Source organism: Acanthochromis polyacanthus, chromosome 21 (assembly GCF_021347895.1).
Source record: "Acanthochromis polyacanthus isolate Apoly-LR-REF ecotype Palm Island chromosome 21, KAUST_Apoly_ChrSc, whole genome shotgun sequence".
In the NCBI taxonomy this organism is placed as follows: Eukaryota; Metazoa; Chordata; class Actinopteri; family Pomacentridae; genus Acanthochromis; species Acanthochromis polyacanthus.
The window spans coordinates 30,643,786-30,669,864 of NC_067133.1; the positions used below are offsets into that span (position 1 = coordinate 30,643,786).

At 43.4% G+C, this 26,079-nt stretch overlaps 2 protein-coding genes across 2 annotated transcripts in view; one reads left to right on the forward strand and one right to left on the reverse strand.

The window, feature by feature from the left end:
• LOC110952021 (MAPK regulated corepressor interacting protein 2-like) lies at positions 1-6,064 on the forward strand. The gene is made up of 5 exons (XM_022195332.2): positions 1-1,811; positions 1,898-1,967; positions 2,463-2,602; positions 4,932-5,024; positions 5,723-6,064. The coding sequence occupies exons 1-5, from the start codon at positions 1,760-1,762 to the stop codon at positions 5,791-5,793; spliced, it is 426 nt and encodes a 141-aa protein (XP_022051024.1). The 5' UTR covers positions 1-1,759; the 3' UTR covers positions 5,794-6,064.
• trap1 (TNF receptor-associated protein 1) overlaps positions 5,512-26,079 on the reverse strand; it is a 23,551-nt gene continuing 2,983 nt past the window's right edge. The window contains exons 3-19 of the mRNA XM_051940878.1: positions 22,031-22,201; positions 21,857-21,939; positions 21,630-21,770; positions 21,106-21,177; positions 19,480-19,640; positions 19,242-19,351; positions 19,097-19,170; positions 18,318-18,473; positions 18,023-18,143; positions 17,862-17,931; positions 12,220-12,367; positions 11,960-12,145; positions 10,442-10,580; positions 10,286-10,371; positions 7,588-7,733; positions 7,433-7,505; positions 5,512-6,838 (exon numbers count right to left, since the gene is read on the reverse strand). Of these exons, the coding sequence (XP_051796838.1) occupies positions 6,737-6,838; positions 7,433-7,505; positions 7,588-7,733; positions 10,286-10,371; positions 10,442-10,580; positions 11,960-12,145; positions 12,220-12,367; positions 17,862-17,931; positions 18,023-18,143; positions 18,318-18,473; positions 19,097-19,170; positions 19,242-19,351; positions 19,480-19,640; positions 21,106-21,177; positions 21,630-21,770; positions 21,857-21,939; positions 22,031-22,201 (2,039 nt within the window). The 3' untranslated portion in view covers positions 5,512-6,736. The remainder of the gene's footprint in view (positions 6,839-7,432; positions 7,506-7,587; positions 7,734-10,285; positions 10,372-10,441; positions 10,581-11,959; positions 12,146-12,219; positions 12,368-17,861; positions 17,932-18,022; positions 18,144-18,317; positions 18,474-19,096; positions 19,171-19,241; positions 19,352-19,479; positions 19,641-21,105; positions 21,178-21,629; positions 21,771-21,856; positions 21,940-22,030; positions 22,202-26,079) is intronic.

Sequence of the window (26,079 nt, forward strand, 5' to 3'; positions counted from 1 at the left end):
AGAGGGAGAGCAACCCTGAACCTAAACATCTACCACAGCATTCTGCAGCTCCATGCAGAACCCTCTGCTATGTTCTGGTTGGTCAGGGGTTCATCCTACAGCAGATAATGACCCAGAACATCAGTCCAAGCTCTGCAGAACCACCTCAGGAACAAAGAACCAGATGTTTGAGAACATGGAGTCTCCAGACTTAAACCCATGGAGCTGGTTTGGATGAAGTGGACAGAAGAGAGAAGGCAAAGAACCTACAAGAACCTCACATTTATGGAACTTCTGCTGCAGACCTGGAAGAACATCTGGTTTCACTGATACGAACTCTACCTACTTTCAGTTATGAAGGTGACTGAGTCTGTAAAACATTTAGTTTTTGTTTCGTCTTTGACAGGCAGAACTTCAGTCAAACACTTATTTCCATGTATTTACATCATGAAACTTGGTCAGAAACATCTTGGAGTCATTAGTCATCAGTTTTATCATTTGTTTTTAGTTCATCTTTACAGAGCATGTTCAGCTGTTTTATCTACGATGAGTCCAAAGTTTACAACACATCCTGGTTTCTACACTGATTTTCTTTTAAACTTTATTTGTTCTCTGCCTTTATTTCAGATTACGGTCAGACATTAACACGCAGAACTCACAGTAAAAAAAAATAGTTTTAAAACAGTAGTTTATCCAGCCTAAGCATCAGAAAACGTTAAAAAATTATCATCCAGCAACTAACTATTACTTTCACTGACAGTTAATCTGTTGATGAATTTCTGGTTTTATTGGTTCATGTTTTGTTTGTAAAAGCTCAGAAAATGTAGAAAAATATAGACATCATAGGAGAGAAAAGAAAGCAGAAAATATTCACATTTAATCTGCTGGAGTCAGAAAATCCAAACCTTTGCTTTAAAAATGACTCAGACTGATTAATGGATGATCAGAATAGTTGGTAATTATTTATTATCTTATAACTGATCAGTTCATGTTACCTCTATGTGTTTTGTGTTCAGACTGTTTATAAAAGCAGCTGGAGATGTTTAGAAACTACAAACTGTACTGTTTCCATTAATACGTCTAAAATGTGAGGCCTCATAGAAACTATAAAACACAGAAGTTTGACTGAAGACCGCAGAAATAAAACCATGTGTGTCTATGACAGCTGGATTCAGATTAGAGGAGCTGAATATTTTCATAAAACTAACCCTTCCATGCAGCAGTGGTGAAGGTGTTTTCTAGGAATATCTTTGTAAAGAAAGTTTTTATCATTTCATCTTCCAGCCATTCCTCAAAAACATCTTTTAATATCATTCCTTACATTCTTTCAAACATGAAATCATTCTAATGTGAACAAAAATATAAAAGAAGCAAAAACATAAATGATTATTCTGACTAAAATGGTATAAAAACACATTCATTCTTATTTTTGACCCACTGACAGAAGAGTTTAGGTCCAGTCTGTGGACCATCTGAGGGTTAAAGGGACGCTGCGCCTTTAAAGCGCCGGAGGAGGCGTGTGGCACGTTCACGGCGCGTCCGGTGTCTTTTGAATGACAGCCGCTGTTTGTGACATTGTGGCAGGACGAGGCTCTCCTGAACCTCAGAGAGCAGGACTCTGGCTGAGATGCGCTCCAGCTGCTGCTCCTGTTTTTACGCGCTCCGCTCCGTTCATGAAGCTCCACGCGTGTCGGCTCCGTGGATTCGCAGACAGTGAGAGGAACTGAGGAGAAGAGCTGCAGACAGAGTTTGTTCACGGATGCGTTGAAGTGTCTGCAGGATGTACACCATCAGCAGAGGTCCCAGCAAACTGGTCACCCAGAGGCGCACAGGTGAGTCTGTAAAAACCACCGAGCCTGAAACTGTCTTTTCCAGGCTTCCATCCTGGTGGAGAGCTGATGGTTTTTCTCATTTTTAGGACCAACACAACCTCTGGAGAACAAAACCAACGACTTCAAGCACAAACAGACGTCCTGGAACCTGCCAGAGTGAGTGTTGAACCTTCACTGGACACCAGCTGTTTCCAGATGTTCATGTTGTTGGTTAAAGTTGCTGAATGAGGAGCATCAGAACTCTGCTTCCGGTTGGCTTGTTTTCATGACTTTGAACCGGCCTGACCGGCCCTGTGCGTGCACGTGTGTGCGTGCATGTGCGTGACCTTGGGTGAAGTGAAGTGGAGGTAACACATGGTCCTTCAGCTGACCTGACCGGAATTTAGAAGTTTCACAAAGTTCCTGCAGAGAAATCAAAGTTCTAAACATGTTTTTTTTTCCTGTGCAGAAAAAAACATCTTCAGAACTTTGGTTTCTGTGCAGGAACCCCTCCATGTGGTGCTGCAGTTCCTGAAGAACTTTAAACTGAAGAACTCTGGTTTTTCTGCAGGAACCTTCTAAATAACGCTGCAGTTCCTCCTAGAGAACTTTAGGACTCCTCAGAATGACTGGAACATGACGACACGCTTTCTTCCTCTCTGCACGTTTCAGCCTTCCTGCACCAAAGATCGTTTTCACTCGTCTGAGCGGTAAGAAGAACCTCCAGCCGGCCTCGGCTCGGCCTGCAGACCTGCAGCCTGACCCAGGGTTCAGCGCCGCTCACGAGGAAAACGTCAACTTCATCTACGAGGGTGAGAAGAGCTCAGACTGAGGCATTGTTCTGCTACCAGAGATTAGAGCAGCCTCCCCCTTCCTCCCCCCTCAGGCCTCACCCACACAGCTGCTCTGACATTGATAGCCACTCAAACACTCCCACATACATGACCCGCTGCACACGTGTTCAACAGAGCTGATGTTCTTCAGGCTCAAACCCAGCAGCAGAAACGGTCTGCTCCGAGGGATCCTTCTGACAGGATGAAGGGTTCTGCCGGGTTCCGCTAGGTTCTGCTGGGTTCTGTTGAGTTCTGCTGGGTTCTGATGGGTTCTGTTGGGTTCTGCTAGGTTCTGCTGGGTTCTCTTGGGTTCCGCTAGGTTCTGCTGGGTTCTCTTGGGTTCTGCTGGGTTCTGTTGGGTTCTGCTAGGTTCTGCTGGGTTCTTTTGGCTTCTGCTGGGTTCTCTTGGGTTCTGCTAGGTTCTGCTGGGTTCTCTTGGGTTCTGCTGGCTTCTGCTGGCTTCTGCTGGGTTTCACTCTGACCCAGACTTTACCGTTCGGTCTCCAGGACTCTCTCGGCTCTCCTGCTGTCTGTCCTCCTGGTTTTTGTTGTTCATAAAGAACTAGAGGAACCTCGTCTTTGACGCCTCTGAAACACCTCAGCTCCTCACAGAACTTCCAAATAACCTCCTGAGAACCGAGGGGGGAAAAGTAGCTTTTCCATTTAACTTTTTTTTGGGGATTTCCTGCCTTCTTGGAGCTAAACCAGCTCACAATATAAAAACATTCTTATTTTAGATTTTCCAGCATGTAGTGAAGAACAGAACAAAAACTAAACAGTGACATTCTAAGATCGAAGCAGAACGATGAGAAAACAAGAACATCAGCCCATTTTCTAATGAAACTTAACGCTGCGACTCAAATTGACCCATTTTAAAGTAAAAAAATCCATTTATCAATCAGAAATTGATAAAATAATTTTTCGGTGTGAAACTTCTTCTGCTCGCTTAATAAATGTAAAAAACATCTAAAATAAAAACGGTTCATTTCACAGATTTACAAACCTGAACAGAAGAGAAAATTGAAAATGTGAAACAAAATTTACAAAAAAAGAATCAACGTCATGTTAAACTACTTTATTTTACATGGAGGTCATTCCAATACACAGTTAAAAAAAAACAACCTTCAACGTGCTTTTTTTAAGATGAAAAACGAGTGAATCGTCCTCATTGAACGGTGATCTGTAGATATAAAGAACTCTGCTGCTCTAAGTACTGAGAGAAATGTTAAATAATGGAGTTATAATGAGATATAAGCAATTTTTATTGGCAGTTTTTGGTTTCTGACACTTCTGGATAGTTAACACGACCCAGGAACGATGCGTGGATGTAAGTGGTGGGACGTGATTGAATAAATATTAATTAGAGGCTTTGTAATTAAATAATCACAATTTACTGCATTTTTCTGAATATTTGATAAGTAAAGTTTTTCAGTTTAAATAAATGTTGACAGAATGGATGAATATTCTAAAACATAAATACACTAAAACCAGGACAGATTCAGCAGATGATTAAAACGCTTTCAGAAACACTTTTTGCTGAAATGTTTTCATAATAAAAGAGAAAGTTTGCTGTCGAGCCACCGTGTTGGTCCGACGTTTCCACCGGACTGAAGGTTTGTCATGTGACCTCCTAGTGACCCGCCCACCATGCAGAGATATTCAGATGCAACACGTTTCCGAGAAAAAACATCCCTGTGGACACGTAGCGTTAGCTCTGGTGCTAACAGCAGCATTGAGGTGATCAGAAAACAACCAGGCTTTTATCCAAGCTGCCATCAGGAAGAATTTTAGAAGAAAACTTTCCTCCCAACGAGCTCAATGCGTCTCTTCTTCCTTCACTGTTCACCAAACTTTCTGACGTCACTCAGTGCGTCCTGTGGATCTTCTTCACGGCTGGAAAACAGATTTTAGATTCATTAGCGCCACCTGCTGGGCTGGAGTGTTCATCAGATTTACCGGGGTGGCAGAAATTAGGGAACTGAGAAAGGTGTGATTAAATGTGTTATTGTTTAAACGTGTTATTTTTTCTGTAATTAATCAAAATGAACACGTTGAAGTCCCAGCTCTGCGATGGATCAGGAGAGTTTTGTGAACGTTGTGGCCTTTCAGCGACCAGAGAGGAAGTTCTCTCCCTCTACGTTCTGCATTATGTGAAATCCAGACGTTTTAGGAGCGGCCTCTGAAGCAGCTGCTGCTGTGGACTTTACTTGTTTGGTTCTGTGGGTGTGACTCTGGGGTGCAGGCTGGTTTTAACTTGTACAGATAAGAACGTTTTGTAGTTGTACTGACCGAGCTGCTGTGTTTTCAGCCTGGCAGGAGGTTCAACAGCAGGAGCAGGGCCCAGAGGGGGCCCAGAGAGTGGTCCACTACAAAGAGACCAACCCCAGCCCACATGTGGACAGTAAGTACAGCTGCTGCTCCTTCAAACCTTCACTCAGCATTTGTAAGATTATTTATTAAAACTCTACATTACAGGGATTAAATAGTTTAATGTTGTAGCCATAAAATGAATTTTATAACAAAGATTCTACTCCACATTCATATATATATATATATATATGTGTGTGTGTGTGTGTGTGTATGTATATATATATATATATATATATGTGTGTGTGTATATATGTATATATATATATATATATACATGAATGTTAATAAATAACGATCTATACTGAGCATTAATGAGTTAATGTAGCGCTGCAGTTCCTCACTGTAACCACCGGAGGGCAGCAGAGCTCGTTATTATAAATACACTCTGGTCAAGTAAAGGTAGAAGTAATAACGTCAGGATGACTTCCGATTTGAGCTGTAAAAATAAAGTTAACAAATGATGGAAATAAGTGATTTTCAATGGATTTAAACACATTTGAATAATTATCTGTTCTTGATTAGTTTTAAACTGGAATCCTTTATTTTACTGTACGACAGTAATGACGGGCAGAGAAACACTAAATTTAATCCACATATTTCATCCTTTCAGGAGTTTTCTGGGGTTTTATCACCTTTACATCCTCACACACCAAAGACGTGGCTGCAGACCTTTATCTCCTGACAGTGATTGTTAATCTCCTTTCTCCCCTCTCCTTCCCCCCCTTCCAGCCTTTGTGCCCATAGATCTGGATGAATGGTGGGCCCAGCGCTTCTTGGCCAACATAGACAAGCTTTCCTGATCCTCATATCTGGGATTTGATGCTGCTGGACAGTCAGGAGTGAGACCTGGAGGAGCAGGAAGCCTGGACAGGAGGTCTGATGTGATTCAGATGAAGTGATGGTGCTGGGACGCTGGCAGACAAACCGAATCACTTCAACTGTTTCCTTCTAACTGCAGTCCGTCGGTCTCTGAATGTTCTGAGACTCACAGGAGGAAGACGTCCTGAAGCCGAGGTTTCTCTCAGATTTTCAGATGTTACTTTGAAATGCAGTAAATTGTATTTTCAAGAAGTTCTGGATTTATCTCTTTTTTTAACACGGGGATGAATCTTATTTGCTTTAATATGAGGCACCACCAGCAGCTCCACAAATGTTTAGACAGAATATAAAATAATTTCACATTAAATTCCTCAAAACCTGAATGAAGACAGGAAATATGGACACATTTCAGGTTATTAGCTCCTAATAAACCACAAAAATGAACATAAAATATGAAATAATAGAACAAAGATGAAAAAATAAAGCGGGACAGCGATGGTTCTGTTTTCCATTTCTAACTGCAGCACAAACATCTCTTCAGCTTCAAACCTCCAATCCACTGGACTCATCTGCTCTTTGCTGTTTCAACAGGAATCAGAAAACTTTGTAGAGATCAGAACCGATGTTTTCAGGAGCTTTCTGAGAGGACCACAGGTCTGAAACTAAATGCTGTTTTTCACATGTCTGGGCCTGATGGGAACGTGAAGTGAACAAACAGGAGGAACCTTCATGAGCAGACCGTCTTCTACCTGATGTTGGCGTGGACTCAACACTTCACTCCATGTTTTCCTTTTTAAGCCGCGTACTGAAGAACTCCAGAGGGGAAAGAGGTGATTTTGTGGCTTCAGATAAACGAAGGTCTGCAGCGTTCTTCACTAACTGCAGCTCTTTGTCTTCGTCAACAGAGTCCGTCTGCAGCAGCTCTCAGTGCTTCTCTAGAGCTTTAGTCAGCAGGTCGTTGAGGCGGGAGATCATGGGTCGGGGGTCGTCGTTTAAGCCTGCAGCGATCATGGCGTTGTCATAGATCTGGAACATGAATAAAGAAGCAGTCAGCAAATCATTTCACAGATACATGTCCTGTAGAAAGCTGCTGAACAGAGAGACCGAGGAACGTTCCAGATATTGATCTTTAATCACACTAATACTGGCTTATTACAGGCAGTAATGCTGGAAGTCGACCAGAGAGTTCCTCTGATATAAATGATGATAAATTCTCAGCTAATCTGAGAGTAAAATCAGAGCTGATGGACAGAAGGCGGCTGGCTGCTGGTGAAGGTCCAGTTCAAAGAAGTAGTTCAGTCACCTGTAGGGCTGCAGCTATCACTTATTTTAGTAATCAAATTACTCGTTTCAGCCCGAGTCACCTGAACTCTCAGAAACGAAACGTTGACAAAATCTCTGAGCTACTGAGACACAAACAGCTCCACTCTCATTAAAAGCTGCTTCCTGAACATTTCTCTGATGCTGTCTTGTTGAAGTGGGATTAAACAGTGTTCTGACAAACATGGAGGTTTCAGTAGAAACTTCTTCATGGAGGAAGTTTGTATCAACAGGAAACAACAGGAAGAGCAAATAAAGAGAGAAAAGAGGAGATGAAGTGAATCCTGCGACGCTCTGTACCTGTTCCAGCAACAATCCGGCCAGTTCAGAGTTGGAGTCCTTCAGCTGGTGCAGCTTCTTGATCAGATCATGTCTGTGAGACGGAAAAACAGTGAGACAAACCCAGACAGTGTTTGTGGATCTGGTCCAGAACAGTCTGTCCTCCGGCTCCTCACCCTGCGTTGATCTCCAGCGTGGGCTGCAGGATCTGGGCTCTCTCCTCGGCGGTCCGGGCCAGCTGCTGGGTTCGTAGGAAGTGGCGAGCAGCCCCCATTTCCAGCACCGTGATCATGGCCGGGTGAGTGTCCAGACGAGGAGTCAGCTGAGAGTCAGACGGGAAAACGTCATCCAACACGCCTGGAACACGTCACTTTAAGCATGTTTGTTGACAGACGAGGAAACAAACGTGAGAACAGCTGGGGAACTTCTCAGTTCAGCTTCTTTACTGAGTTGATCTGTTGTCAGAAACAGGAAACCAGGCTGAGAACGTCATGACGACAAATGACTAACTTCTATTCCAGGACAGTAGAGCGACAAAACTGGAAATAAAGATGGAAATATTCCAGAAGGATGAACTATGGAGTGACACCAGAGAGTCAGCAGGTATGTTAGTGAACCTGCTACATCTCCATGGTAACTGATGCTGTGGAACTACATCTCCATGGTAACTGATGCTATGGAGCTACAGCTCCATGATAACTGATGCTGTGGAGCTACATCTCCATGGTAACTGATGCTGTGGAGCTACATCTCCATGGTAACTGATGCTGTGGAGCTACATCTCCATGGTAACTGATGCTGTGGAGCTACAGCTCCATGGTAACTGATGCTGTGGAGCTACATCTCCATGGTAACTGATGCTGTGGAGCTACATCTCCATGGTAACTGATGCTGTGGAGCTACATCTCCATGGTAACTGATGCTGTGGAGCTACATCTCCATGGTAACTGATGCTATGGAGCGACAGCTCCATGGTAACTGATGCTATGGAACTACATCTCCATGGTAACTGATGCTATGGAGCTACAGCTCCATGATAACTGATGCTGTGGAGCTACATCTCCATGGTAACTGATGCTGTGGAGCTACATCTCCATGGTAACTGATGCTGTGGAGCTACATCTCCATGGTAACTGATGCTGTGGAGCTACATCTCCATGGTAACTGATGCTGTGGAGCTACATCTCCATGGTAACTGATGCTGTGGAGCTACATCTCCATGGTAACTGATGCTGTGGAGCTACATCTCCATGGTAACTGATGCTATGGAGCTACATCTCCATGGTAACTGATGCTATGGAGCTACAGCTCCATGATAACTGATGCTGTGGAGCTACATCTCCATGGTAACTGATGCTGTGGAGCTACATCTCCATGGTAACTGATGCTGTGGAGCTACATCTCCATGGTAACTGATGCTGTGGAGCTACATCTCCATGGTAACTGATGCTGTGGAACTACATCTCCATGGTAACTGATGCTATGGAGCTACAGCTCCATGATAACTGATGCTGTGGAGCTACATCTCCATGGTAACTGATGCTGTGGAGCTACATCTCCATGGTAACTGATGCTATGGAGCTACATCTCCATGGTAACTGATGCTGTGGAGCTACATCTCCATGGTAACTGATGCTATGGAGCTACATCTCCATGGTAACTGATGCTGTGGAGCTACATCTCCATGGTAACTGATGCTATGGAGCTAACCTGGTTCAGGTTCTGTGCAGATTCAGGTTGAACCAGACGTTTCTGCTGACCTGAACGTTCCTAAAACCACTAAATGAAGCCGCTACAGCATCACACACTGGATGCATCCTGTTGCCATGGAAACTTGCATGTATTGGGCCGGTGATGCAGAAATCCCATAAATATGTTTCTATGTTTGGTCTGATAGATCACTGCTCAGAACATTGATCATCTATTGGTATTTATTACTGAGAATATTCAATCAGTGACATTAATTTATCTTTGATTTGTTCAAAACTTAAAGTGTTTTCCTGCTTTGTGGGACAGTCTGAGACCTAAATGCTCTTTAAACAGAATCATGTTTAACTAGATGAAGCAGTGTAACAGCTCTGATGTGCAGCTGTCAGTGATGGATAATCAGGTGTCAGCGATGGATAATCAGGTGTCAGCGATGGATAATCAGGTGTCAGCGATGGATAATCGGCTGTCAGCGAAAGATAATCGGCTGTCAGCCATGGATAATCGGCTGTCAGCGATGGATAATCGGCTGTCAGCGATGGATAATCGGCTGTCAGCGATGGATAATCGGCTGTCAGCGATGGATAATCGGCTGTCAGCGATGGATAATCGGCTGTGAGCGATGGATAATCGGCTGTCAGCGAACGATAATCGGCTGTCAGCGATCGATAATCGGCTGTCAGCGATCGATAATCGGCTGTCAGCGATGGATAATCGGCTGTCAGCGATGGATAATCGGCTGTCAGTGAAAGATAATCGGCTGTCAGCCATGGATAATCGGCTGTCAGCGATCGATAATCGGCTGTCAGCGATGGATAATCGGCTGTGAGCGATCGATAATCGGCTCTCAGCGATCGATAATTGGCTGTCAGCGATGGATAATCGGCTGTCAGCGATCGATAATCGGCTGTCAGCGATCGATAACACATGATCTACCAACATTCCTGCAGCTCTTGTTACTGTCATAGATTCAGATTTTCCAGCAGCAGTAAAACAGCAGAACACCAACAGAAACTGCTCCTTCATGACGTCTGACTGGAGCTTCAGGTTCAGTCGAGTCGACTCACAGAGAACGTCTGGATCAGTTAAACTGGCTTCATGGCTCAGTCTTATGTTTAATCCCTGAGCTGAGCCGGAGCACACAGAAACACAGAAACCTTTTCTTACCTTTATGTTGGTGACCCGGGGACCCAGACTGTTCTTCATCCAGGACATCAGGTCATCAGCCTCCTCCTGACTCAGACGCTCCGACGCTGCACAAACAGGAAACAGTCAGATCTCAGAGGAGGTGTTCTGCTGAAGGAGATGGAGGAAGAAGCACACCTGGTTTGGCGTCCTCGAACTTCTCCTCCTTGTAGTGATCCACCACGATGTCGGTCTCCACTGAGATCAGCTTCTTCTTGTCAAACTCTCTGAGGTGGAGCAGCGTCAGCTCGTCAAACTGCTCGTAGCAGAACAGCACCTGAACACAAACACTCAGCTTCAAACTGGACCTTTTCTAGAGGCTGATCAGCAGCTAAACCCTGCAAGGTTCAGAAACACCACAAAAAACCACCAAACATAGAAAAGAACAGTTCAGGACCCTCCACTGCGTGTTCGTCTTCTGTAGAACATGAACCAACGAGGAACAATGCCGATTATCACAGATCTATATCTGGATACTGTCTACAGTCAAAATGCTTTTGCCTAATTAAGTTTATTTGTGTTTAACTGGGGGAAGAACTATTTAACCCTTATTTAAGCAGATAAACCCCCAGAGATCAGGACCTGAGGGTGGCCTGGTCCAGAGTTCATAAAACAACTACAAGGAGGTGGCAGCAGAAGATACACGTAGAATTCTGAAGGTGCAAAATGTTTGACAGTAAAGAGCTCTGTAATGCAGACAACAAACAACAGTTTAAGATGTAAAAACTCAGGCGCTGGTCGGTGGCGTCACACCATCTCTCCTCAGGACTGAACAGAACACATTCAGTCTGTAGGTTTCCATGCCGACGGGCAGACAGCTGGAAATCAGTCACTACGTTTCTATCATGCTTGTATTTACTTTTATTTTTGTATGAACATAGTTAATGAGTTTACATGATTTAAATGTATAATTAAAATGTTGCTTTGCATCCATAAACCTGCAGAAAGCAATCAGAAAAACACCAGGTATTAAAAGCAGTTGCAACCTTTGACCACTAGGGGGCTCTCTGATCTCCAGGTCTTCCTGTTTTCTACTTTTCCTTGTTGGCTGATCCACATGCCGGCAGTATGCCATGTTTTTCTGTCAGAAGCAAAGATTAAAAAGGGAGCTGTGTGTGTTCTAAGAACCGTGAAGCGTCTTCAGGAAGAGCATCGGTTCCTCCCAGTTCCCATGGTGACATGCTGCTGGAAGAGTTTAAAGCTCCTATTGGCTGCCAGCAAGAGAAGTGTTTAGTTTATGTTTCTTTAGCACATCAGAGCCACGTCTTTAATGAAGGGTGCAATAATGTGTGAGTTAATATTTTGTTTCTTAGCTGTATTTCTGTACTGCAGTTCTACGGTGCTGTGAATTAAAAGAACCAAAGTCATCAGAGTAGTGTAGGAACAGAGCAGCTGTTTGTTCTCTCGCTGCTGGTAAAGTCCAGGATGAACCGTCAACATTCATCCTGCAGTGATGCTAAGCTAACCGCGCTGTAGTCTGTCATAGCAGCACATTCTAGATGAATCTATGTCATCAGTGGTTGGTTAAAGACAAGCGATGCAGATTTACTATTTCTGCACGACCCGGTACCGACTGACCCGTAGCCCAGTACCGGTCTACGGTCCGCTGGTTGTGGACCGGCGTCCTACATGTCGTCTTCATGTGAGCAGTCTTACCTCCATGTCTTTCTGCTTCATGGCCTCGTAGTAGGGCGAGTGCTCGGCCAGGTGTCGGTTGGGGGCACACAGGTAGTAGATGTTGCGAGTGCCGGCCTTCATGCGGGAGCCGTACTCCATCAGATTCGTCTGCTGACCCGCCGGCAGAGCAGACGACTCGAACCTCAGCAGCTTGGCGATGTCCTCCTGCAGAGAGGCAGCGTGAAGACGGACGGCTGCTGGAAACGCTTCTCTAACATTTGTAAAGGAAGCGTGCTCACCTTGACGTCTTGTTCCTGCGTGGTGACGATGCCTTCCCTCATGAAGAGGCCGTAGTCTTCAAAGAACTTGTTGTACTTCTCTGGTTCCTTCTTGCTCTGGTCCAGCAGGAAGCGGATCACCCTCTGCTGAAGAACGTCACGGAGCTTCCTGGAGACCAACAGATAAAAACATCAGTGATCCTTAGAGCAGCTACCATCACAGTCTAAACATTACTGAAGACGTACTACAGACGTTCTGTAATGTGAAAAACACACAGTAAAGATAGGTGAGTGCATCTGACATACTGAAGTACAAGAAATAAAGTTATGATGAAAAGGTAACATCTTAGACTGATTTCAGTTCATGTAAACACTGTTCTGAAGTCACACATCTGTGTTATTACATGATCTAAGATCCAAACACTGAGGTGAATATGCTGACATAATAAAAATAAATTAAGTTTCTATATTCCTACAATCAGCAACGGTTCTGCTTGGAACTCATTCTGATTCTACTGAGATGCTTTTAGGGAGATCACATGAAGAACATGAACAGAGACTCAGACCCTCTAACAGAATAAAGATGTTAACAATCTACAGGGAGTCCCTAAAGTCTGGACACATCAGACATCTCATTACCAGGGGTGAAAGTAAGGCGGAACGGTCCGGTACTGCGTACCGGGAAAAGATCCAGTGGTGGTACTCCGCTCTTCCACCGGTATCTATGGGTACGCCGCCCGGCTGCCTGCTATCGACCGTTCACTCAGCAGTACGTGAGTGCGCATGTGTGTCTACTTTCCATAACACAGCGACTGCTATAGCCAGTAGCAGCCAATAGCAAGTAGTTGTGCTTGATTTATTCCCACAACTCGTCAATAGACGTCAACAAGCGCCGCTTGTGTCGGGACGGGGCGAGCAATAAATTACATCTGAAATTCCACACGTTCATGTGATTGGCTGAAAAACTTTAAACTGGATTTACAGCAGTTATCATCAACAGATACATATTTTAAATAAAAACAGAGAGAAGCACTACAAAAGAGTCAAAAATATTTTGTCAAAGTAATAATGTGAGGAGAATAACCTCTTTGATTAAAGGAAAAGACTGAAGAAGGGTTACCACAGAAAATCAGAAACTAACTACTACTATTTACTACTTCAGGCCTCTGTGGAAAATCTTCTGTGTTTTGATGTTTAGTTCCATTCTGAGTGTTTGCTCGTGACCTCATGTCTGTTCTTAGAGCCTGTATTCTGGATGTTTATCAGTGTTTCAGTTAAAGCAAAAAGTTTACGTATTTTCAAGTGTTATTAATTCCTACCTATTCCACTGGCCTTCAGTAAAATATTAATATGTTTTTGTTTGTTTGTGTTTTAACTTTGCTATTTTAAAATGCATGAAGTCGGAGCGAGACGAGGGTTTTGGTAATAGTACCAGTAAGAATTTAAAACTACTTTCACCCCTGCTCATTACTGATTACTGTTTTGCCTCCACAGATTAAAAATGGTTTCATTGAAAGGAGGAAGAGTTGAACTGGTCCTTCTCAGTGGATGTGAAGGATGGACATGAGGATGACAGCAGATGAATTTAATGTTGTCGGTCAAAGAGGATTCCACTTGGCTTTGGTGAAGGTGGTTAAAGAGTTTAAACAGGCAGCGTCACGGAATAACAATGTTCTGGACGATCAAATGTAAGAGGTTAAAGTAAAGGATTGGTCAAGGACAAAAGTCATGCTATGGCCAAAAAGTCACATCTCTGATCATAACCCTAACCCTACTAACCCCACTAACCACAACATACTAACCCTACTAACCCCACTAACCACTACATACTAACCCTACTAACCCCACTAACCACTACATACTAACCCCACTAACCACTACATACTAACCCTACTAACCACAACATACTAACCCTACTAACCACAACATACTAACCCCACTAACCACAACATACTAACCCCACTAACCACAACATACTAACCCTACTAACCACAACATACTAACCCCACTAACCACAACATACTAACCCCACTAACCACAACATACTAACCCTACTAACCACTACATACTAACCCCACTAACCACTACATACTAACCCCACTAACCACAACATACTAACCCTACTAACCACTACATACTAACCCCACTAACCACAACATACTAACCCCACTAACCACAACATACTAACCCTACTAACCACTACATACTAACCCCACTAACCACTACATACTAACCCCACTAACCACAACATACTAACCCTACTAACCACTACATACTAACCCCACTAACCACAACATACTAACCCCACTAACCACAACATACTAACCCTACTAACCACAACATACTAACCCTACTAACCACTACATACTAACCCCACTAACCACTACATACTAACCCCACTAACCACAACATACTAACCCTACTAACCACTACATACTAACCCCACTAACCACAACATACTAACCCCACTAACCACAACATACTAACCCTACTAACCACTACATACTAACCCCACTAACCACTACATACTAACCCTACTAACCCTACTAACCACTACATACTAACCCTACTAACCCCACTAACCACAACATACTAACCCCACTAACCACTACATACTAACCCTACTAACCCCACTAACCACAACATACTAACCCCACTAACCACTACATACTAACCCTACTAACCCCACTAACCACAACATACTAACCCCACTAACCACTACATACTAACCCTACTAACCCTACTAACCACTACATACTAACCCCACTAACCCCACTAACCACAACATACTAACCCCACTAACCACTACATACTAACCCTACTAACCCCACTAACCACTACATACTAACCCCACTAACCACTACATACTAACCCTACTAACCCCACTAACCACTACATACTAACCCCACTAACCACTACATACTAACCCTACTAACCCCACTAACCACAACATACTAACCCCACTAACCACTACATACTAACCCCACTAACCACAACATACTAACCCTACTAACCACTACATACTAACCCCACTAACCACAACATACTAACCCCACTAACCACAACATACTAACCCTACTAACCACTACATACTAACCCCACTAACCACTACATACTAACCCCACTAACCACAACATACTAACCCTACTAACCACTACATACTAACCCTACTAACCACTACATACTAACCCTACTAACCCCACTAACCACAACATACTAACCCCACTAACCACTACATACTAACCCTACTAACCCCACTAACCACAACATACTAACCCCACTAACCACTACATACTAACCCTACTAACCCCACTAACCACAACATACTAACCCCACTAACCACTACATACTAACCCTACTAACCCTACTAACCACTACATACTAACCCTACTAACCCCACTAACCACAACATACTAACCCCACTAACCACTACATACTAACCCTACTAACCCCACTAACCACTACATACTAACCCCACTAACCACTACATACTAACCCCACTAACCACTACATACTAACCCTACTAACCACTACATACTAACCCCACTAACCACTACATACTAACCCCACTAACCACTACATACTAACCCCACTAACCACTACATACTAACCCTACTAACCACTACATACTAACCCCACTAACCACTACATACTAACCCCACTAACCACTACATACTAACCCCACTAACCACTACATACTAACCCCACTAACCACTACATACTAACCCTACTAACCCTACTAACCACTACATACTAACCCTACTAACCACTACATACTAACCCTACTAACCCTACTAACCACTACATACTAACCCCACTAACCACAACATACTAACCCCACTAACCACTACATACTAACCCTACTAACCACTACATACTAACCCTACTAACCCCACTAACCACTACATACTAACCCTACTAACCACTACATACTAACCCTACTAACCCCACTAACCACAACATTACTAACCCCACTAACCACTACATACTAACCCTACTAACCCCACTAACCACTACATACTAACCCCACTAACCACTACATACTAACCCTACTAACCCCACTAACCACAACATACTAACCCCACTAACCACAACATACTAACCCCACTAACCACTACATACTAACCCTACTAACCCCACTAACCACAACATACTAACCCCACTAACCACAACATACTAACCCCACTAACCACTACATACTAACCCTACTAACCCCACTAACCACTACATACTAACCCCACTAACCACTACATACTAACCCTACTAACCCCACTAACCACAACATACTAACCCCACTAACCACAACATACTAACCCCACTAACCACAACATACTAACCCCACTAACCACAACATACTAACCCTACTAACCACTACATACTAACCCTACTAACCCCACTAACCACAACATACTAACCCTACTAACCCTACTAACCACTACATACTAACCCTACTAACCCCACTAACCACAACATACTAACCCTACTAACCCCACTAACCACTACATACTAACCCTACTAACCCTACTAACCACTACATACTAACCCTACTAACCCCACTAACCACAACATACTAACCCCACTAACCACTACATACTAACCCTACTAACCCTACTAACCACTACATACTAACCCTACTAACCACTACATACTAACCCTACTAACCCTACTAACCACTACATACTAACCCCACTAACCACAACATACTAACCCCACTAACCACTACATACTAACCCTACTAACCACTACATACTAACCCCACTAACCACTACATACTAACCCTACTAACCACTACATACTAACCCTACTAACCCCACTAACCACAACATACTAACCCCACTAACCACTACATACTAACCCTACTAACCCCACTAACCACTACATACTAACCCCACTAACCACTACATACTAACCCTACTAACCCCACTAACCACTACATACTAACCCTAACCCCCAATTGTCTTAAAAAAAACACAATCAACTGGATATCCAAAGTAGTTTAAATCAATCCACTGGACTTTAAGAAAGTTCCTTGAAGACGTTTCACCTCTCATCCAAGAGGCTTCTTCAGTTCTGGTGGTGGTTGGTGTTGCCTCAGCTTTCAAACCTCTGTGAGGTGTAAAAGCTGAGGATTATTTATGAGCAATGAACACACAGAGACCCAAAGAGGAAGAACGACCCCCACCGATACTCACGACGACCATCGTTGAGTAGTCAGATGAGTTTTGGTATCGGTCGTTGGAATAACAGTCCTGGACACACCTCACAGAGGTTTAAAAGCTGAGACAACACCAACCACCACCAGAACTGAAGAAGCCTCTTGGATGAGAGGTGAAACGTCTTCAAGGAACTTTCTTAAAGTCCAGTGGATTGATTTAAACTACTCTGGATAACCATGACCTGGATGGATGAGAACCTACACAGACACAATCAACTAGACTTCTCTGGTAGGTTCTGAAGACGTTCTAACCCTGTCTTTCCACATGTCCATCCTTCCTGTCCACTGACCAGCACCAGTTCAACTGTTTCTTCTTTAAACAAAGCCATATTTAATCTATGGAAGTAAAAGCATTACAGCTAAAGACAGTTCTTCTGTGTCCACTCCCTGAAGTTTCAGAGAACAGATGTGGAGAGCTTCAGTCCAGAGTGCTATCCTGGTGCTGTACCTGATGAGGGCGCTCTCCTGCAGCAGCTCCCTGCTCAGGTTCAGTGGGATGTCCTCGCTGTCCACCACACCTTCACACAAACACACAACATCAGGTTCAGAACACAAAGAAAACAGAAAGCATAAAGCCGTGCATGTAGAACCGGGCTGGTGGATGCAGACCTCGGAGGAAGCGAAGCCACTTGGGCAGGATGTCGGTGGCTTTGGTCTGGATCAGAACCTTCCTGCTGTACAGAGCCACGCTAGAACCCATCTCCCTGCTCACGTCAAACATGCTCGGCTTCTGTTGAAACATACATTCCTTCATCAGGTATGAATATGAACTCAACTTGATATTACCGACTCCCACTGAAGAATGAGCATCCAGTAACAGCCCTGAGCCAGGTCTGGGTCTGATTCCTAAATGAAGACCTTATGGGCTGAAATAAAGTTCACCACCGAGTGTAACCCTTCTCACCGCATCGGGGACGTAGAAGATGCTCCGGATGTTGAGCGGAGCGTCTGCGCGGTAGTGCAGCGTGTAGCGCGGCCGGTCGTAGGCCTGAGCTACGTAGCGGTAGAACTCCTCATGCTGCCAGTCACTGATCTGCTTCGGCTCCATCATCCACAAGGCCTTTAACAATTATTAAAATGAAAATGTACAAGTGTGTGTTAGACGCTGACCTGTTTTCACCTCAGACCATGTGAATAATGATCAGTATGCTTAGATTTCAGATTCACTGAAGCAGCACTATATTAGCATGCTAGCAACAGAAACATTTACTTCATTTAGAACGTCTCTTTGTTTAAATTTATTATAAATGTTGAGAACATTTGATCTACACTGTGACACTGAATTCAGCCAAACTGAATACATCAAATCCATCTTATGTCTGTTAGATCCTCAGTCATCCAGGTCATGGTGGTAGCAGGAGCTTCAGCAGAAATCAGATGGACTTCTCCGTGGTTCCTTGGAGATGTTTCACCTCTCACCCAAGATGAGAAACTACAATCAGCTGGACTTTTCCTACAACAGAAGTCCAGCCGTTTTCTACTGAAGCTTCGAGAACAAATTCAGTTCACTAGTATTATTTACTTTGTGGTGTCTAAGTTGTGGAATAGAGAACTGAGGGGCAGCAGTGGTCCATTAAACCTACAGATCATAGCCCTACAGCTGTTACTGTATGATCTGTAGGTCTCAGACATTAAAGCCTGGATTTTGTGAGTTTCCTGAGCAGCAGAACCAGAGAATCTCACCTGCAGGGTGTTGAGTCTCCGTCCATTCAGGAAGATCGGAAAGCTCACGAAGTTGCTGTATTTTGTTACGACCTCTGAAACAGAGATAAGAGTTAACGATGTGTTCGTGCGTTTCCTCGCTGCAGTCAGCGTTGAACCAGCGTACCTTTAACTCTGTCCTCGGAGGAAAACTCCTTGCAGTCTTCTTTGAGGTGCAGCACTATCTTTGTCCCCTGTTGGACGCCGCTGGCTTCAGCGATCTCAAACAGCCCAGAGCTGAGGGAGTCAGTGACAAGATGTTTGAGGATCTGTTGGTTGTGTGTGAATGCAGCTCTTGGTCTAGAAACAATCCCACCATGTTCACCTCATCCCCCTCCTCATGATGATTACTGATGTTCTCTCACCCGTCTGAGGACCACTTGTATCCGGGAGCACCGGGCTCAGCGGAGCGGGAGTAGACGTCCACACGGTCGGCCACCATGAAGGCGGAGTAGAACCCGACTCCAAACTGACCGATGATGGTGCTGCTGGCCTCGGCCTGGTTCTGCAGCGCGTCCAAGAAGGCCTGTAGGTCAGAGAGATAGAGAGAGTCACGGGCAAGAAATGAGGGTTGATCAAAAAGCCTCATGACCTGGAAGCTCAACCGGCTGAGCAGCGACCCGTAAACAGGGCTGCAGTACCCAACGCAGCGGTCATGGGTTCCAATCCAGCTCACGGTGCTTTGCTCCAGGTCCTTCCCACACTTTCCTGTCTCTCTCTCACTGCTGTCCCATCAATAAAAGGCTAAAAAACAAAGCATCATGACGGCATGAGGCTGGCGCTGTGCAGCATGTGTGGGGAGTAACTCATAAGGCCAGAGGTTGACACTTCTTCAAACATCTGCAGAGAATCTCTTCAACGTGAATTCATTTTGGGGGAGAAGATGAAGTCTCAGGGAGCTAAATCTGGAAAGCAGAGTGAGAATGATGAAGGCAAAAAACCTGAGGGCGTTCTGTGACCGGCTCACATCATCTCACCAGTTCAGGTGGTTCCTCTGGTGGTTCCTCTGGATGTTCTCCCTCTGACGCCTCAGAACGTTCCAGTGTGGAGGACTGGTTCCTGGTGCAGTGTGAAGCTGCTCAGACCGGACACTCCTGGTGGTTTATCAACGACCAGTTCTTCTCTTAGAGCCTCTGATGATCCTCGACATTAAAACCGTCTTCGCTGCTTTCTGACACAAAAACTCAAGTTTTCTTCTGTGCTCCAGTTAAAGTTGGAGTAGAAGCAGAAGGAGGACTACCAGCCATCTCAAAGACACGTGGTCCTGCCGTGTCACATGACATCACGACTCATCACAGTCACATGTTGTGTCCACCTGCACGGTGCACAGCGTGTGTGACTCTATGATCAGCCTTCATACATCACATGTACAGGTGTGGACACACAACAGTAAACGTTCATGTGTGCTCTGCTGTAGGTTCGTCCTGTAGAACATCAGGAAGATCAGACCCTTCCTGTGTGAACCTGTGTGCAGCACACAGCAGCAGAAACATCTCATGCCACCTCACTGTTCAGAACACTCCAGGTGCTGCCCGCATAAAATCCAAAACTCTAACACGACCATTCAAAACATCTCCTCCTCCCTGAACTCTCATCCAGGTCTACACTCCCTCCCTCCAACCAAAGGTCCCTGATCCACCTCCACATCAGGGCCGGTCCAGAGCTGGACTCCTCTCTTCTGTGGTTCTGGTGGTGGAACCAGTTACCAAACTCTGTTCAGTCTAAAAGGAAAGACTAAAAACCAGATCTTCTCTGAACACCTTTAACCTGACAGACCGTTAAAAAATAATAGTTTCCTGTTACAGCTGCTCTGCCTGCAGAAACCACGGTCCTGTTATCACCAGAACCTGTTCATGGTTCTTCTCCTGACTAGATCCTCGCTGGTGGATCTCCTCTCAGATGGACGTTGCTTTGGATAAAATCGTCTGATAAAAGAAACTGTAGAAAACTTGAACCTACAGACAATAAAACAAACAAATAACATAAGTTACCTTGGAACCTGAGCGGGCGATGGTCCCCAGGTTGGCCACCAGCTCCTCTTGGCTCATACCAACTCCAGTGTCCTGTTGGACAACAGAGAAACCAGTTTAAACTCCATTTTTAGAAGGACAGCTTCATAAAACAGGAAGGAAAGGCAGTGACACTGAGCTATGATTTGTTTTATTTCACTCTGACACAGAATTCAGTTTATTCTCAGCACAGCTTGGTCTGATGCCCAAAATGACATCAAACCACTTCATTAGAACTGTTTCTGCTAATCTTTAAAATATCTTTCTTGTTTTGCCTTTTGTACTCTATCCCAAACCTCCCAGAAATAGAGAGAGGATGCTTCATATAACTGCAGAGGTGACACTGATGCTGGGCTTCTAAGTCAGATGGAGACAGACATGCTGACCTCTGTGGGCATCAGAGGAGGAAACTATCAAAGCAAAGCCAATAGCTCCATTATCCGGTCCCTGCAGGGTTAAAGGTTTTCTAACTGATCAGCTCAGAATCAGACAGACAGTGGGAGAACCTGGATGGTAAAGGTTCCTTTGGCAGCGTCGCTCTGCAGGTGGATCTCCATCGGAGCCGTTTGTTCTCCTGCTGTCATCAGTTTGTGACGCAGTTTTTCCAGAGCATCGCTGCCATTGGAGATCAGCTCTCTGATGAAAACCTGTCAGGATGAAAAACAACCAGGAATCAGAAACAGAGAAGATTTCAGTCTGGAAGCTCGTTTCCTTGCTTCACACCAACTCTTACCTCTTTCTCAGAGTACAGAGATCTGGCAACGATGTCCAGCAGCTTTTTGGTTTCAGCCTGAAACTCGTGTTTGGAGGAGGTACCTGGACAGATCAGAAGAACATTTAGGTTAGTAGGAACCCGACAGCAACGCCTGAATGCTCACAGAGACTCATCTCTGCAGCCTGTCTGCACCTTGGACAGACTCTGTGTCGCTGATGATGGTGTGAAGAGGCTCCTCTTCTGGCTCCTTCTCGGCCTCCTGGGTGCTGTAGCTGCTCTGCTGGCCGAAGCCGAGGCAGGACCTCTGAGAGCTCCACAGCCTGGGACGACTGCTCCACCTCTGCAGCTGTAAAACCGGCAGGTCTGAGGACAGGAGGAGACGGTGAGGTGCTTTCACAAGGCAGACAGTCTTTTCTTTGGTTTACAGGGTCTACATTATCAGCAGTGCTACAGGAAGAATAAAACCTTTATCAGGCAATAACATAAACACACTTTCATGATTCACTACATGCTGCTCAAAACCACTTAGACACTAAACAATGCATGGAAAGAGACAGACTCAGAGTCAAGGTACTGTTTAAGTGCGGCATATTTGATTTTTGTGCTTCCACAGACAGTAGAGCAGACTGAGGCTGACAGAACAGTAAAGGGAACTTTGCAGAAGGAAAATCTCCTAAAAAAACAAAGACTCATTTGATTTGTCAGAAACTTCAGATTAAAATTTATAAAGCTGAACTTCAGAGGGCATTTTACACAAAACAAGAAACTGGGTTCCTGTTAGAAAATGGCCTCTTTAAGGAGATAAAAACATCTTTTTTACAGCCATCAGTAAATGTGTGGACAGGCGGTCCGTCCTTTAAAGTCTCCCTCCAGTCATCATCTGCTGGTAATACATTAAACTGGCCTGATACTGATACTTGTTGAGTTTTTCAGTAAAGATTTGGGTTAAAATGAAACCAGCAGGCAGCTCTACAGCTTAAACCCACGGATGCTTTAGGACCCTCAGTTATCATTAAAGTAACCATGACAACCCCCTTCATAGTTTTATTAAATGAGTCACTATCAGGCTACAGACAGCAGGTCTGGTGTGGTTATTATTCCTTATTGCTTTGTGGGAGTTTGGCTGAACGTTTTCTGCTCACTGACCTCCTAACTCCTGTAAACTGTCACTAACGCTGTATGTCCTGGTAATGATGGATGCATTATGTGATCAGTGCACAAACATAAACAGTAAATATGATGTTCAAAACATTTCCAATGCTCTTTAACCTGCTGTATTTTTCTAAATATGGTTTTCATGTGAACATTTTGAGCTAAATCCAGTTCATGTTTAAATACACACAGCCCATAAAGCGGATTCACTTCAAAACACTGGCCACCCAATTTACTATTTAATGAAGTTTATGAGAACAAGTCTTATAAAGGCACACCTTTACATAGGACCATAAATCTTATAAATGAGAGTAATCCCAAGCTACAGACTTAGAACAGCTGGTCTGAACTCACTGAGATGTTAGTGTGAATGAGGAGATTCAGAAGACTTTATTTGTCCCCAGGGGTTAATTAAAATGCCCCTAGAGCCGGCAGCGCAACAAGAAATGGAGCGGAAAAAAGAAATTAAAGATCAAGTAATATCAAATAAAACAAAAGGGAAAAAATATAAATATATTTACACTACTGTTCAACAGTCAGCCAGATAATTCCATGTTTTCCATGAAAACTCCCACTTTTATCCATGTCCTAACATAACTGAACAAGGGTTTTCTAACCATCAATGAGCCTTTCAGCACCATTAGCTAACACAATGTAGCATTAGAACACAGGAGTGATGGTTGCTGGAAATGTTCCTCTGTACCCCTCTGGAGATATTCCATTAAAAATCAGCCGTTTACAGCTACAATAGTCATTTACCACATTTACAATGACTACACTGGATTTATCATTCATTTAATGCTGTTTTCACTGGAAAACTGCTTTTCTTTCACAAATAAGGACATTTCTAAGTGACCCCAGGCTTTTGAAGGGTCATATGTGTGTGTGTGTGTGTGTGTGTAGCAAGCAGAATAATCAGAACAAAATAGAATGAAAGAACAACCTTAGTAACATACTGGAGCAAATACGGATGAATGTTTTATAAAAGGAGCAAAATGGCAGTGAGGAGAAGTTTACAGAGAAACAATGGATCCAGTTCTATAAAGACTTCTGGGTTGGCTGAGCGTCAACATGCTGTCTATGGTCCAGAGGTTAGAGCTATGGTTATAGATGTCATATAGTTAGAGCTATGGTTATAGATGTCATATAGGTAGAGCTATGGTTATAGATGTCATATAGTTAGAGCTATGGTTATAGATGTCATATGGGTAGAGCTATGGTTATAGATGTCATATAGGTAGAGCTATGGTTATAGATGTCATATAGGTAGAGCTATGGTTATAGATGTCATATAGGTAGAGCTATGGTTATAGATGTCATATAGGTAGAGCTATGGTTATAGAGGTCATATAGTTAGAGCTATGGTTATAGATGTCATATAGTTAGAGCTATGGTTATAGATGTCATATAGTTAGAGCTATGGTTATAGAGGTCATATAGTTAGAGCTATGGTTATAGATGTCATATAGGTAGAGCTATGGTTATAGAGGTCATATAGTTAGAGCTATGGTTATAGATGTCATATAGTTAGAGCTATGGTTATAGAGGTCATATAGTTAGAGCTATGGTTATAGAGGTCATATAGTTAGAGCTATGGTTATAGATGTCATATAGTTAGAGCTATGGTTATAGATGTCATATAGTTAGAGCTATGGTTATAGATGTCATATAGGTAGAGCTATGGTTATAGATGTCATATAGTTAGAGCTATGGTTATAGATGTCATATAGGTAGAGCTATGGTTATAGATGTCATATAGTTAGAGCTATGGTTATAGATGTCATATGGGTAGAGCTATGGTTATAGATGTCATATGGGTAGAGCTATGGTTATAGATGTCATATGGGTAGAGCTATGGTTATAGATGTCATATGGGTAGAGCTATGGTTATAGATGTCATATGGGTAGAGCTATGGTTATAGATGTCATATGGGTAGAGCTATGGTTATAGATGTCATATGGGTAGAGCTATGGTTATAGAGGTCATATAGTTAGAGCTATGGTTATAGATGTGATATAGGTAGAGCTATGGTTATAGATGTCATATGGGTAGAGCTATGGTTATAGATGTGATATAGGTAGAGCTATGGTTATAGATGTCATATGGGTAGAGCTATGGTTATAGATGTCATATGGGTAGAGCTATGGTTATAGAGGTCATATAGGTAGAGCTATGGTTATAGATGTCATATGGGTAGAGCTATGGTTATAGATGTCATATGGGTAGAGCTATGGTTATAGATGTCATATAGGTAGAGCTATGGTTATAGATGTGATATAGGTAGAGCTATGGTTATAGATGTCATATAGGTAGAGCTATGGTTATAGAGGTCATATAGGTAGAGCTATGGTTATAGATGTCATATGGGTAGAGCTATGGTTATAGATGTCATATGGGTAGAGCTATGGTTATAGATGTGATATAGGTAGAGCTATGGTTATAGATGTCATATAGTTAGAGCTATGGTTATAGATGTCATATAGGTAGAGCTATGGTTATAGATGTCATATAGTTAGAGCTATGGTTATAGAGGTCATATGGGTAGAGCTATGGTTATAGATGTCATATGGGTAGAGCTATGGTTATAGATGTCATATGGGTAGAGCTATGGTTATAGATGTCATATGGGTAGAGCTATGGTTATAGATGTCATATGGGTAGAGCTATGGTTATAGATGTGATATAGGTAGAGCTATGGTTATAGATGTGATATAGGTAGAGCTATGGTTATAGATGTCATATGGGTAGAGCTATGGTTATAGATGTCATATGGGTAGAGCTATGGTTATAGATGTCATATGGGTAGAGCTATGGTTATAGATGTCATATAGGTAGAGCTATGGTTATAGATGTCATATAGTTAGAGCTATGGTTATAGATGTGATATAGGTAGAGCTATGGTTATAGATGTGATATAGGTAGAGCTATGGTTATAGATGTCATATGGGTAGAGCTATGGTTATAGATGTCATATGGGTAGAGCTATGGTTATAGATGTCATATGGGTAGAGCTATGGTTATAGATGTCATATGGGTAGAGCTATGGTTATAGATGTGATATAGGTAGAGCTATGGTTATAGATGTCAT

Coding starts and splice junctions, on each gene's coding strand:
- LOC110952021 (XM_022195332.2), top strand. CDS start 1,760: ATGTACACCATCAGCAGAGGTCCCAGCAAACTGGTCACCCAGAGGCGC. Junction 1,812..1,897: donor GGTCACCCAGAGGCGCACAG/GTGAGTCTGTAA, acceptor TCTCATTTTTAG/GACCAACACAACCTCTGGAG. Junction 1,968..2,462: donor ACGTCCTGGAACCTGCCAGA/GTGAGTGTTGAA, acceptor TGCACGTTTCAG/CCTTCCTGCACCAAAGATCG.